The 14,056-nt window shown below is 41.1% G+C and overlaps 1 protein-coding gene across 4 annotated transcripts in view; it reads left to right on the top strand.

The window, feature by feature from the left end:
* Window positions 1-780: 780 nt before the first annotated feature.
* The window catches only part of LOC148877699 (receptor-like protein 4), a 44,478-nt gene continuing 31,202 nt past the window's right edge, over window positions 781-14,056 (top strand). The window contains exons 1-5 of one of the 4 annotated variants that reach the window (XM_088942338.1): window positions 781-989; window positions 4,396-5,448; window positions 10,937-11,084; window positions 12,171-12,242; window positions 13,042-13,113. In XM_088942338.1, coding sequence (XP_088798464.1) covers window positions 923-989; window positions 4,396-5,448; window positions 10,937-11,084; window positions 12,171-12,242; window positions 13,042-13,113 — 1,412 coding nt within the window. In that variant the 5' untranslated portion in view covers window positions 781-922. The remainder of the gene's footprint in view (window positions 990-4,395; window positions 5,449-10,936; window positions 11,085-12,170; window positions 12,243-13,041; window positions 13,114-14,056) is intronic. The other 3 variants (XM_088942339.1, XR_016098573.1, XM_088942337.1) reach the window with 3 other exon arrangements.

The following is a 14,056-nucleotide window of genomic DNA, read 5'->3' as shown; positions in this document are numbered from 1 at the left end:
ATAATGACATCAGTCTTAGAGAATTGATCCGAACGTGGCCATTAATTCAGCCACGTCAGACGGTGATTTGATGTGATACTGCCGCACACCATGTTACCCGGGGCCACGGAATCCACCGTACGCCACATGTCAGCTCCGATGGTTGCGGACAACTCACGCTTTAGAAGGAGTAGTTAAGAAGCTTCGAACTCAAAAGGATGATTTACAGGTCAAATCCAACCAAGGAGCCATCCTCACCCTCTGATCAACAATCTACGCTTGATACCAGACATGCTTACAGTTGACATCAACTAACCTAGTTTCATGCAAAGGAAATGAACCAGGGTGGCTTTCCTTCTGAAAACGACAAACTCCTCTCACTTGTCTCCCACTTTTCCCACTTTTAAACTGATAACTATAAGAAATATTTTTCAATGCACTTAAGATCCATAATCAACAATGTCCATCAATTGATCTGGGCCGTCCATCTGCTGGATGAGAGATTGTCTCATAAAGTGGGACCTAAATCAGAAACTATCGATGCCATCATCTTATTGATATGATTATTGAAGTATGAGTGAGTCATCATGGTTCGTTAAAGGTTGAATCAATGTTTTTACTTTTGACTGGTCTGGTAGTGTGTATTGGAAATGATGGAAATCAGATGTATTATGTATGAACTCATTGGTGAGTCCCCACCTGCCCAGCTGCAATTCACGAGCGAGCAACGTCGCAACGAGCCAACGAGAAGAAAAAATAACGGATTATTAATAAACAATTAAACAAACACTTCCTGTCTACCTGCTGTCACGTTAATGCTCCCTCTCTCTCTAAAGCAAAAAATACAAAAGCCAGGAAGAGACAGGAAGAGAGAGAGAGAGAGAATGTGAAAAAGAGGTGGAGGGTTCAGAGGAAAAGGCGAGAGCAGGCATTCGAAGCTACGATGTCCAAACTAGTATTACTGTTGCTCACCCTGTTCTTGGCTCTGCATCCTTCTTCTCCTCGGCCTGGTAAGTAAAATAATTGCTCTCTCTCTCTCTCTCTCTCGCACGCTCTCTCTACATGATTTATTTTCACTTATTTAGTTCTATTGATGTTGATAGCGGGCGAGTCTTCATTGTTGAACTTTTGAGTTTCTGGTGACCCAAACCGAGTTCTGTATGAATCTTGATGGATCTAGTTTACTTAGCAGATTAGCGTTTGTTTTATGCATGAATCCATTTCCATGAGGTGTTAAATGGTGGAGTCTTTTTATTATTTTGTATACCCTTACTTTAGTTCTACACAGGCTCACACTGACAAAAAGTTGAAATTTACATTGAGAACCCGATAATTATATAAAAAAGCAGAAAGGGCTCTAGTATCCTCTCTCCTGGTTTTCTTGATCAAATAAGAACAATATATCGGTCAAAACATACTTACGAACTTTGAAGAAAATTAGCTTATGGATTTAGAAAATAAGATTTATCAAGTACCGCTGAGTTGCTTGCTAAGATGGTCCACTTTTACTTGGTTTTCTGCTAGTTCATACCAATAAGAGCTATTTGCTGACCTGATTAAATGGCAAACCTGAAATCGGGCGAACATTTTACCATGTTTTCCTTCTCATTCTTCCTTTTATTTTCTTTAGTTTTTTTGGTTGGGGGCGTCGTTCACTGCACTTCAGGTTACTAGTGAACAAATGGGTTAAGTGGCAATTAGTCCTTCTCGCAATGAACACAAGTCGTAGGGATTTTTGTGAAGCTAACAAGTTTTTGACTAAGTGAAAAAGGATCATTACTCAACCTTGGTCCCAGCTATCCAGGGTATGGGGAAGGGTAGTGGACCGGATACAGGCTTAGTTTTTAAAATTTTCTTTGATGGTGTGAAAACTGTCAGAGTTTAACTCACATTCTCATACTTGTCAATGTGGGTTTTTACCATTGCAGTAACCCTGGAATTTTATCAACTTCTTGAGCAAGTTAAGTTGACAACTTCTCGAGCATTTAAATTTAATTCAGACGAGATGAAATGGCTTGTTAGAAAGAAATTTATTGAATTATAATACAAGATAGTGCAATGTTATACAAATTACATGACTGAGTGAGTGACCAGTAATGCTTTAACTCTTCACTAAGAATTTTAATAAATGAGTCCATTTAATGGTTTTCTTTGCTTATTCAGAAATTCCAGTTGTTAGAAGACAAGTTAAGATTTTGCAGTTCCATTTCTACTCCAGAGGAACTTGATGTTGGAATGGAACCCGAGGTGATTGGGTTCCTTAATTTGTAAAATTAATGAGAGATTGAAGGTACTTTAATGGTTGATTTCCCCAAATTGAAAGAAAATAAAAAGAAGAAAGGACACAAAATAATGTGGAAGGGGAATCCTATCACAGGGCACTACGCTCAGTGGTTTTTGCGGCAGTGCATGTCCTGAAGGTTTTAGAGTGGCCACACCAAACTGGTATTGGGTCCTTGGTCTGTGATTTGACACAGCTGATTAGCTGTAAGCCCAGGGATAAAGGAGGAGGGAGAGGTAAAGAGGTGGATTAGGTGAGAGTAACATATGTTGCCCACAAGATCTTTCCTTCCCATGGTAATTATTTGTGTAATAAGCCACTTCCCTGTCCTCTTGCCAGCAATTTGAACTATTGAGGTGTCAAGACTTGGTAACAACTAGTTCTTACCATCATGTTTATTGGGACTAGCTTTCTGATTCATCTTAACAATTTTTTGATCAATGACATAAAATGATTTCATTCATAATAGGAGTCTTCCTACTCAAAACCAAAACGGAAAGGAAGAGAAAAAGAGAAGCCTTGATAACTACTATAAAAATTACACATTTAAGACTGGCCCATGAGTTCCCCAAAGAATACAATCTTTAGCTACCACTGTCCTTGCCAAAGCATCTGCCATAACATTTTCAGACCTTGGAATCCACTTGAGCAAGCATTTCAATTGACTTCCCAATGCTTGAGCCTGTCTGACCAAAAGGTCTGTAACTCCAAGGAATATTCTCAGAAGATCGCATAAATGTAATAACAGTTTGGCAATCTCCATCTCCCTGACTCCCTCCAGTATTAATTCTTTCCGTCCATTGAAAAAACTTTAGATCACAGATGAGGGCAAGAATTCCTTGCCTTAGAGCAATGTCCTTTCTAATTGGTCCATAGCAACTGAGACAGATATTGCTATTACAATCTCTAACAATCCCCTCAATCACCTCAATGGCTGTTTCATCTTAACTGTTTGGCTGGAGTATTTAATACTCTTGCACGTGCCTTCCCCTCTCATTAACTGCAAGGAGAGAATCAGCCCAATGGCTGATTCATCTTAACCATTGGGCTGGAGTATTTTATACTCTTATACATACCTGCCCCTCTCATTAATTGCAAGGAGAGAAATGATGGAAAATGCATTTAATGAGCATCAGAATGTGTTCTTACATCATCTACACTCTTTATTTCGCTAGATGTCTTTAGGTTAGAGGGGTGTGACCCTGAACAATGGACTGAGTCCTCATCTAGCCGAGGTAGTTTAAGCAAAATGACACTCTTTGCTTATATGTTCTCAAAATACATTACCCGAATACATTAATACCAAATTATAAACCTCATATAGCAAAAGCAAGGACAAGAAAATAACCCTCAGCTTCATACTCAACCAGCCGGAAAACCAAAGTGTTCAACCTAAGTTGAAGAATTTCAATTATATTGTGCTTGATTCCATTCATAATTTGACAAATACTCAACCCAACCCAGCCCAGTGTCAGTGCATTTGTAGTCCTTTTGAGTCCAACCTCCAAACTGAACTAACCAAATATCTCTTATTGCTTGTTAGTCTTTCTGCTCTGCTGCCAGCTGGCATCTTACTTGCTGAAGTGGTGCCTTCTCCAAAATCATCCCCAACAGAGAGAAGGGATAAGATGGATAACTAGAAAACTCTTGCTTCTTTCTCAAATGGCAACAAAATTACAGAAACAAATTAGAAAAATTTCTTTAACCAAAATAGCAATTGGGGTGCGATACGTTTTATAGGAGGTGTTGTTATCTTACAAAGCAACAAAACAAAAATTGCGAAGTATCGAACATTTAAAATTCTTAGGAATGCTCTTTCTCTACCTTATTCATTATGAGCCTGATAGAATGGGCTTACATGTATGCTTCAATTTGGGCATGGTACTGGGCTTATAGAAAGCCCTATTATAGTTCTAGGGCTCCTTAATAGTAATGAAATTCTCTGGGTATGGTCCTAGACTAGAGCCACATAGGCAAGGCCTACTTGTGCTTTGTCACGGCATCACTAAAAATCTATTGATAAGAAAAAAAAGGCTTACTGCAAAATCAGAGAAACATATCTTTTCTTTGGTGCTCTTGTTTTTCTTCCTGTCTTGGTTAATAGACAAATTTTGAATGGGTTTTGTTGTTTGCAGAGCCATTTGCTATGCACATAAGCTGTGGGGCTCGACTTAATGTTCACACCCCACCAACCAATACTGTCTGGTACAAGGACTTTGGTTATACTGGAGGAAGGCCGGGAAATGCATCACTAATAAATAACATTGTTCCTCCACTTAAAACACTTCGCTATTTCACTCTCTCTGATGGTCCAGAGAATTGCTATAATATCAAGAGAGTACCCAATGGGCACTATTCAGTGAGAATCTTCTTTGGGTTGGTTGCAGACCCTAATTTTGAGAGTGAACCTTTGTTTGATGTGTCTATTGAAGGAACTCAGATATATTCTTTAGAATCAGGTTGGAGTACCACTGAGGATCAATCATTTGCTGAAGCTCTAGTATTTGTTCCAGATGGTATGGTCTCTTCTTGTGTTCATAGCACTGGGCATGGAGATCCTGCTATTCTTTCAATTGAGATTCTTCAAGTTGATGACAAAGCATATTATTATGGGCCGGGCTGGGGTCAAGGGACAGTCTTGAGGACAGCCAAAAGACTTAACTGTGGTTCTGTATTGGCGAAATTTGATGCAGATTATGATGGGCATCACTGGGGTGGGGACAGATTTTGGCAAAAAGTTACATCTTTTGGCCAGGGTTCTGATAAGATTAGATCTAATCAAAACAGCATCAGGAAAGCTTATTCGTCACCTAACTTCTATCCAAAAGAGATTTATCAGACAGCTATTATTGGTACTGATGGTCAGCCAGATTTATCATATAGTATGGATGTGGAGCCTAACAGAAACTACTCAATTTGGTTGCACTTTGCGGAGATTGATGCTGGCATCACAAATGTAGGACACAGGGTTTTTGATATCCTCATAAATGGTGATATTGCATTTAAAGATGTTGACATTATTGGCATGAGTGGGGATACTTACACAGCTATTGTGTTGAACAAGACAGTTGCTATCAATGGGAGGACTTTGACAATAACCATGAACCCTACCAAAGGAAGTGCCATTATCAATGCCATTGAGGTCTTTGAGCTTATTTCAGCAGAATCCAAAACTTTAACAGAAGAAGGTATTTTACAAATTACCTTATTTATGATTTTGTTTTTTCTTTCACAAAGTTATTATTTTTTTATTTTTTTATCATCAACAGTATCATTTAATTAGTTTATCACAGTAACCCCATGCTTCAGAAAAATGAAGTTAGGGGACAAATACAACAGCCAAGTCTGGCATGCCCACCCACCCACCCACACATATATACATGGTTTTTAGTTGACAAGAAGAAAATATTATTCATAAGGTATGATATGGTGCATTATAGTATAGATGATAACTTTTTTTTTTTTTGAAATAAGTTAACTGATTTCATTAAAGGAAAGAGGGGTACACAAGAAGGTGTACAAATACAAAACAGGGGCCAGACCCCTGAGAATTACACAGGAGGAAATTTATCACAGTACAAGGTCTCCAGAATGACTCCTAATTTTGCTAGACCATCTGCAATGGCATTTAGCTCCCTTGGGATCCAGTATAGAGAAACATTCGTATGAGCCAGTAGGCCCCTTGCCTCTGTTAAGAAGTGACCAAATCTCCAAGGTCCATTGTTATGGTCCCGCGGGTAGGATCTCGTCATGTGTCGGTCCACCGGGAGAGACTCCTGTCTTCCCTTGCCCTTGCGTACAAACCCTATGGTGGCAATCGCGTGGGTGATTTGTCCCACTCTCCTCACTTTCTTTCTTGACTGCGAAAACTGAATACTTTATTTCAACTCATAGCTCCTTAAATAGGAGATTACAGAAGGGAATCCCTTGTTGGATTCGGCTAGGCTAGGGTAATCCAACTCAAACTAGAACTCCTAATTACCTACTCAAACTAAAACTCATTACTCTTACTTAAGAAGATAAAATAAGATAAGGATAAGATAAGATAAGGGATAAGGGATAAGGTAAGCTAGCGGTGAGTTGGCGGGTAGAGCTGATGTGGTAGGATAAGTGTGGGCCCAACTTGATGAGCTGTCATGTGGGCCCCGCTCTACTACTACTGCTGAGCAGTGGGCGCGTCTCGTGGTGGTGCTGCTGTGCGGTGCGTGCTGCTGCCGTGCGGTGCGTGCTGCGTGCTGCGTGTTGCCGGGCGGCGCGAGCTGCGCGCTGTCGGCGGTGCCTGTTGTTGTGCGGCCAGTTGTGCGTGTTGCTGCCTATGACTGCGTCGCAGTGCGCTGCCGGTTGGTGTGACCATAACATTACACCCCTCCTGGACAACGAGCTTGTCCTCAAGCTCGAATTCCGGATACGGGGCTTGGAACTCTGCCAATGGATCAAACAGCTGCACCCTATCTCTCAGCCCACCAACAACATGAACAACAGGGACTGCCCTGTAGCTCAGTGCATAAAGCTGGATTATTTGATGCAGACCCCAACCACCTTCTTTAGTTTCCAGCTCCCAGGCGTAACCATGGCTTACAGTGACTACACGATCTACTGCACTCAGTCCCGCCGCAAGGACATTGAAGTGTTCCTCACCTCCTAGGTTATATAGTTTGAAGTAGTTTTGTGGAAGATCCACATAACAAAAATCGCGTACTGGACCACGACCCCGGTGTGCTATGTTGTGGATCACAGGAACGCATCGGGTATACTTACAGAAGTGAACCTCAAGAGCAGCCTTACAGAAGCGAACCTTCGTTTTAAAATATCTCCTTGGCCTCCCCCATATGTATTTTTCTCAATATTGCGGAACATAGGGCTGTCTATGAACACAAAATCCATGCCATCAATATAAGCTTGAGAGAAAGTTACCTCTTTATCCTGCCCCTCCACCCTACATCTCTTGCGCACTCCTGTTTCTTGGATTTCTGCATAGTTACCATTAGACCTGTTCATGGGCCGGGCCGGGCTTTTACTCTTCATTAACATAAATATGTTAGGCCCGAGCCCGAGCCTGGCCCGACCAACGGGCCTACAACTTGGGCCCGAGCCTGGCCCTAATAAAAAGCCTGAAGCCCGAAGCCCGACCTAATAAAAAAAATTAGAAAATTTCCCTATTTAATAATCAATATAAATCAGAATTTATTTACATTAAAAAATATATAAGTTCAAAATTTATTTATATTAAAAAATATATATAAAGAAGAGAAAGAGGATGTGGAGAAGAAGAATTTGGTTGGAAAAAGAAGGGAAAGAGGTGAAAAAAAGAAGGGTATTCAACTAGGGTTTTTAGGTTTATTTATAGGTCGGGTTGGGCCGAGCTCGGGCCGGGCTATTTTGGCAAATCCCGAGCCCGGCTCGAATTTATTGCGGGCTGGGCTTTTTGGCCCGAGGTTAAGCCCGCGGGCCTATATACATGTTCAAGCCCGTTCGGGGACCGGGCCGGGCCGGGCCGGCCCGTCGGGCCACCCGGCCCATGAACAGGTCTAGTTACCATACTGTGGTGCCGCAACCATGACTCCATGTCCACGCCGAGCCAAGGCCTTTGGTAAAGCCCCAGCAACATTGCCAAGCCCACCTGTCTTCGTCAAAGGAGCGCATTCTACAGGTTCTACTATAAAGTTCATGACATTGTCCCTGACCAAAGGAGGAGACTTTACAGTTTCATCCTCCGTGTGTTGATCCTTGGAAATAACTGCGGCTATAGGGGCAGTGATCTGTTGTTCGCTGGATGCCTCTGCCCAGTCCGGACGGCGTCTGTTGGTGTTGGCGATTCCCTCAGAATTCCTTTCTTTGTTGGAGAGGAATGCTTCCAGCAGGCGTCGCATCTCCTGGACATCTTTCTTGACTTCATGAAGCTCCCTGCTGGTTTCTGCTAGCCTATGTTCTCGTTCGTTGACCTTGAATGATAGCTGCTCCATATCGCCCCTGACGTTTGGCTCTGATACCAAAATGTTATGGTCCCGCGCATAGGATGTCGTCACGGGTTGGTCCACTAGGAGAGACTCCTGTCTTCCTTTGCCTTTGCCCTTTCGTACAGACCTTATGGTGGCAATCGCGTGGGTGATTTGTCCAAGAGATCACCCGAACTCTCCTCACTCTCTTTCTTGACTGCGAAAACTGAATACTTTATTTCAACTCATAGCTCCTTAAATAGGAGATTATAGAAGGGAATCCCTTGTTGGATTCGGCTAGGCTAGGGTAATCCAACTCAAACCAGAACTCCTAATTACCTACTCAAACTAAAACTCATTACTCTTACTTAAGAAGATGAAATAAGATAAGGATAAGATAAGATAAGGGATAAGGGATAAGGTAAGCTGGCGGTGAGTTGGCGGGCAGAGCTGATGTGGTAGGATAAGTGTGGGCCCAGCCTGATGAGCTGACATGTGGGCCCCGCCCTACTGCTTCTGCCGGGCGGTGGGCACGTCTCGTGGTGCTGCTGCCGTGCGGTGCGTGCTGCTGCCGTGTGGTGCGTGCTGCTGCCGTGCGGTGCATGCTGCTGCCTAGTGCTGCTGCCGTGCGGTGCATGCTACGTGCTGCCAGGCGGTGCGTGCTGCGCGCTGTTGGGCGGTGCGCGCTGCGCGCTGCCGGGCGGTGCGTGCTGCGCGCTGTCGGCGGTGCGTGCTGCTGTGCGGCGCTGCCAGGCGGTGCCTGCTGTTGTGCGGCCAGCTGTGCATGCTGCTGCCTATGACTGCGCCGCAGTGCGCTGCCGGTTGGTGTGACCATAACAGTCCAGCCTCTTGTTGTCCTAACCATCTTATAGTATTTGCTGTGTCACCTTCGATGGAGAAGTTCTAAATACCCAGTTTGCTGACTAGGCGAATCCCTGTGAGAGCTGCTAACACTTCTGCCTTTGTGGAGTCAGCTATCCCAATCGGTCTACTGTATACGCAGCAGGTAACTCCGTCTTCATATCTTAGGATTCCCCCTGTGCCGGCAGCTCTAGGGTTACCAAAAGCACTTCCATCAAAGCTTAGAGTCCAAGTTCCTTCCCTTCTTATTGAGGGAACTCTGGGGGGGAGTGGGATAGAAGGGTAGGAGATCAGAAAGTTATACACATTTCTGTTAAGGTCGTTAACATTGATTCCTGACTTCCTGTGAACTCCTCTGAGCTGGAAGCGCACAAGTTGCAGTGATAAGTGATGTGGTTGATCAGCTCACCCTTAGATTTTATCTTATTTTCAAACAGTTGATTGTTCCTTTCCTCCCAAATTCCCCAGAGTACAGCATGAAGTACTATCAGCCAGTAAGTCTTGCCTCTCTTGCTCAGACCTCTTCCATGCCACTGAGAAATCAGTTCCTGAAGGTGCTTAAGAGCCACCCAACTATAGCCTGTAGGAAGAAGTTCCAGATGTTGCTAGTTACCTGTCAGTGTATGAAGAGGTGGTCAGTTGTCTCTCCCTCACGAAGGTAGAGGATACAGACGTGAGGGGAGTTAAAAAGCCTTCCAAGGTTTTTCTTCTGCAATAGCTCACAAGTGTTTACTTGATGCGGACAAGCCTCCCAAACAAAGAAACTCACTCTTGAGGGGACAAACTTGCACCAGATCTTCTTGAAAGGGAAGTCACAGTCTCGGTTTCCTGCAACCAGAGCTTTGAAGAAAGACTTGGACGAGAACTCACCTCCGGGGTGGGGTTTCCAGACTCGGGAGTCTTGGGAGTTTGGGGAAATGTAGACTTCTCTAAGAGAGAGGAGGGGGTCAGTAAGCTCACTGATCTCCGGTTCCCTTAAGGGTCTTCTGAGGCTCAAGTTTATGTTGCTTTCATTGGGAGAATTGGGGAGGCACTGAGAGATAGTTGCACCTTTGTTTAGGGTAAGGTTGTAGAGCCTAGGATAAGATTCTGCTAATGTGGACTTGCTCCACCATAGATCCGTCCATAACTTTATTCTTGTTCCATTACCCACCCTAAATCTTATGAGAGAAAGAAAGAGGTTGTGAATGGAAGAGATACCTTTCCAGGGATTTGAGGAAGCTGATCGGTTTGAGCGGAGATTGCGGTCCCAACCATTTGCATTTAACCCATACTTGCTGGTGATGATAGCTGCCCAAAGGGAGTTTGATTCAATGGGGAATCTCCACAGCCATTTTCCGAGGAGGGCATTATTCTTCTCTTTTAGGTGTCCGATTCCCAGCCCTCCAATCTCTTTTGGTTTGCAAACCTGACTCCAATTTACTAGATGCCCTTTTCTAACACCTCCACCTTCCCATAGGAAATCCCTTTGAAGTTTTTTAATCTGTGATCTGATTTTGGCAGGGATCTGAAACACTGAAAGGAAATAGACGGGCATGTTTGCAAGGGAAGCCTTAATGAGGGAAATAGATAACTACGTATTGGAATTTGGATACACATTTAAAAATTAATATATAACTAATTATAACAACATATACATTAAAAAGTAAACATTCAAATATTATATAATATCAGATTATGGTATTGTAGTTGCGTAAGGAAAATTGTTGCCCAGGAACCTAGACAATTGCCTATTAAGTAAATGCTCTCATTCTTCCAAATCATATAGGCATCTTGTTGCTTAGGTAAAACCAACACGATGCATTGAAATCAAAGTAAAGAAAATATCCTTAAACATTTAGAAATTGTCACTGATATGCTGTTATCTCTGTTTTAATAGTTGGGGCTTTACAGAAATTGAAGAATGCTTTGGGGCTTCCTCTTCGTTTTGGGTGGAATGGTGATCCGTGTGTCCCCCAACAACATCCATGGAGTGGAGTGGACTGCCAATTTGACAGGATAAGTGCCAAATGGTTCATTGATGGACTGTAAGTAACCTTTACCTAGTTAATACCTTATGGATCCTGACCTTTGAAGCTCCATTGCTTTCTTCTTTACTTTATACCCAAAAACAGAAAGAAAAGTAGAAAAAGAAGGAAAAAAAGAAAAGAAAAAGAAAAGCAGAAAAAGAAGGAAAAAAAAAAAGAAAAAGAAAAGCAGTGTGGCTAGTGCCCCATCTAACCATACAAAAAATTTCATATTGTCCCAGCCCCCACTAAGCAGCACATGAGAAAAAAATGGAAAAATTCTCTTCTACATTAGTGACGGTTTACTTAATGTAAAATGAAAAATTATTTCCTTGGAATTTAAAGAGACATTGGAATGCAAAATCATATTATTGACCTTGTTTTTTGTTTACTTGTTTTACTTAGTTGCGCTTCACAGGTTAGTTCTATGGAGTATGGAGAACATTTAAGCTCTAAATTTTCTTCTAAGCTCTTAAGGTTGTTTTGACTTTTGATATCAGGACGAGTTATTGTTCATATTGTTTTAAAAAGCAAAAGCCATAGTCATGGTTTAAAATGTCCATAAGTTTCCAAATATTTTCATTTCCATGGAGTACAAGAGATAGTATTATAACATAAGTTGGTGACAGTATTGTGGGTCCATGGAGTAGCAGTGTTATTGCTTGCCTAATGTACATGATTATCACTTTGAGTGAGCTTGATATTCATTTCAAATACGAAGTTAAATATTATCTTTTGTTTGTGTAATAGGTTATTTGGTTGTTCTATTTGAATCATTTGCATTTTCTATGAGTTACCCTAAGGATCAGGCTACCTGTGTTAGTTATAATTAAAGTAAAAATTACAAGAATACCCTTCTCTTAACATATGACATGCTATCTATTTCTACAGACCTTACCAAGAAACATAAGAGAATCATGTGAATCTTTATATTTCAGTCATTTAGGTTTTGAGTTCACCAATCTACACTCTTCTCTTCTCCTTCATTTGCTGGAAGTCTTGTCTCCATTTGCCATTGTGCTGTTAAGCAGGTTATTGATTATGTCAGTTTCTTTGCCATTCTTTGTACTTGTATATCTGAGTAACTACTTGCTTCTACATGTTCAGTGGTCTTGACAACCAAGGTCTAAGGGGATTTTTGCCAAGTGACATAGCCAAGCTCCGACATCTACAAAGCATGTATGCTGCAATGCTCTTTGGATCTATGTGAAGATTTTCAAACCGAAAATTGCATCTTTTTAATTGTGCAAGCATTTCAAATACTAATTTACTATGTTGGTATTTCCACTCCTTTTTTTTAATAATTTTTTGACAAGTAACTGAAAATATATTAAGAAACTCCAACTGTTCAAAACAGAGCAGCAGAGCAAAAACAGAATACAAAGTAGAAAATGACCACTAAAAAAACAACACCCTACAACATAGAATTTGCAATTTACAGCCTGAACCTGGGTAGCTCCAGACTAAAGACTCTTTCCCTATCCCTTCTCTTGCTAAGGAACCTGCCAACACATTTGCAGACCTAGGAACCCAATTGAATGACGCATTCAACGAAATTACAATTGCTACTGCCCCCTGACCAACTGCCTAACAAATATTTTATCAATGACCAAGAGTGGAAAAGAAAATATCAGAAGCATCCTCAAATATAATAGGAGGATCAGAATTGGCTCCATCATGATGAATAGATACATTTCCATGGATTAAATCATTCAGAAAAAGCTTCATAGGTTGTTATCATTGTCATACATGCATGTCTGATAACTTGTGTGTCTTTCACTAGCATAATTTTCAATGTCCAATTTACATAAGACGGTTGTCTAAGGGTATGTCTATCATCCTTATGCTGGTCCTATTTTCGTTGAGCCTGATAAAGTTTCACCTAATAAATAAAACAGGGTGCCTAGTTTGTCCATGCCCTTATAGGATAAGGGTGCTTTCTCCTGATGTCATTTCATTTCATGATGCATTTTTCTAGAAACCTAAGCGGGAATAGCATTCGTGGGACAATACCATCCTCACTCGGAGCAATAACAAGGCTGGAAGTATTGTAAGTAAAACTTGTATATTTTTCCAGTCTATGATTATCTCATTTCTTATCTTGGTTTCTTCTTACTAGTGCATTCTCTCAAAGGATTCACTTTGCCTAAGAGTCTGCTACATGATCATTTGTTAATAATTTTTTGAATAGGTTAAATATTGAATCATGTATTCATAGATTGTTGGTGGGAAGTTTTTTGAGTGTATTGCAATATGATTAATTAATGAAAAAGAATGCTATGTAGAGGTATTGTATTAAAATGAAAACAGAATACATCTCTGTCCCACCACAGCAAGATGCTGTGACATGGTTACCCAATTATTCTATACATCATTCTGTCATATGTTAATTACAAAAACGACATCTGTTATCGAAAAAATGAACTATAAGGAACCCCCCTCAAACTTCTGTTGTTGAGTGCTATTGGGGTGATATTAGCCTGGTTGTACCTGGGGATTGGCATATCTCATGTATATGGTGTTGTTTTTATTGTGATATCAATAAATTTTACTCTACCTTCAAATAAAAAAAAGGGACACCCCAAACATCAATGCGCTGCCTCCCATGAGTATAGCCTACCCCATAGGGCCTTTGCAATTAAGTCTTGCAAGCAGATTTTGGTTTCAAAAATTCGACCATTCCTTTTTTGTCCATATGGTCCAAACCATGGTTTGCAATTTCAATATCAATGGACACTTTTCCATGTAGAAATAGGGAAAATTTGAGGTTATTTTCTTAATTTCACTAAGATATTTGGAAAATCTAGAAAATCAAGGAAATCTCTTCTCTAGAAACACAAAATTAGTTAATAAACCCTAAAGGAATCATTACAAGAAGTATATTTGCACTTTAAGGCTCAAAAGTCATAATACAGAATTGTATAAATCAAATAAGAGAATAGAGACTTATTCAAAAAAAAAAAAAGAGAATAGAGACTTAAATAGGTATCTTT

This window comes from Nelumbo lutea, chromosome 1 (assembly GCF_056320005.1).
Source record: "Nelumbo lutea isolate HS-2025 chromosome 1, American lotus-T2T, whole genome shotgun sequence".
Lineage (NCBI taxonomy): Eukaryota > Viridiplantae > Streptophyta > Magnoliopsida > Proteales > Nelumbonaceae > Nelumbo > Nelumbo lutea.
The sequence above is the reverse complement of the archived record's forward strand: the minus strand, read 5'-3'. Positions and strand labels throughout refer to the sequence as shown.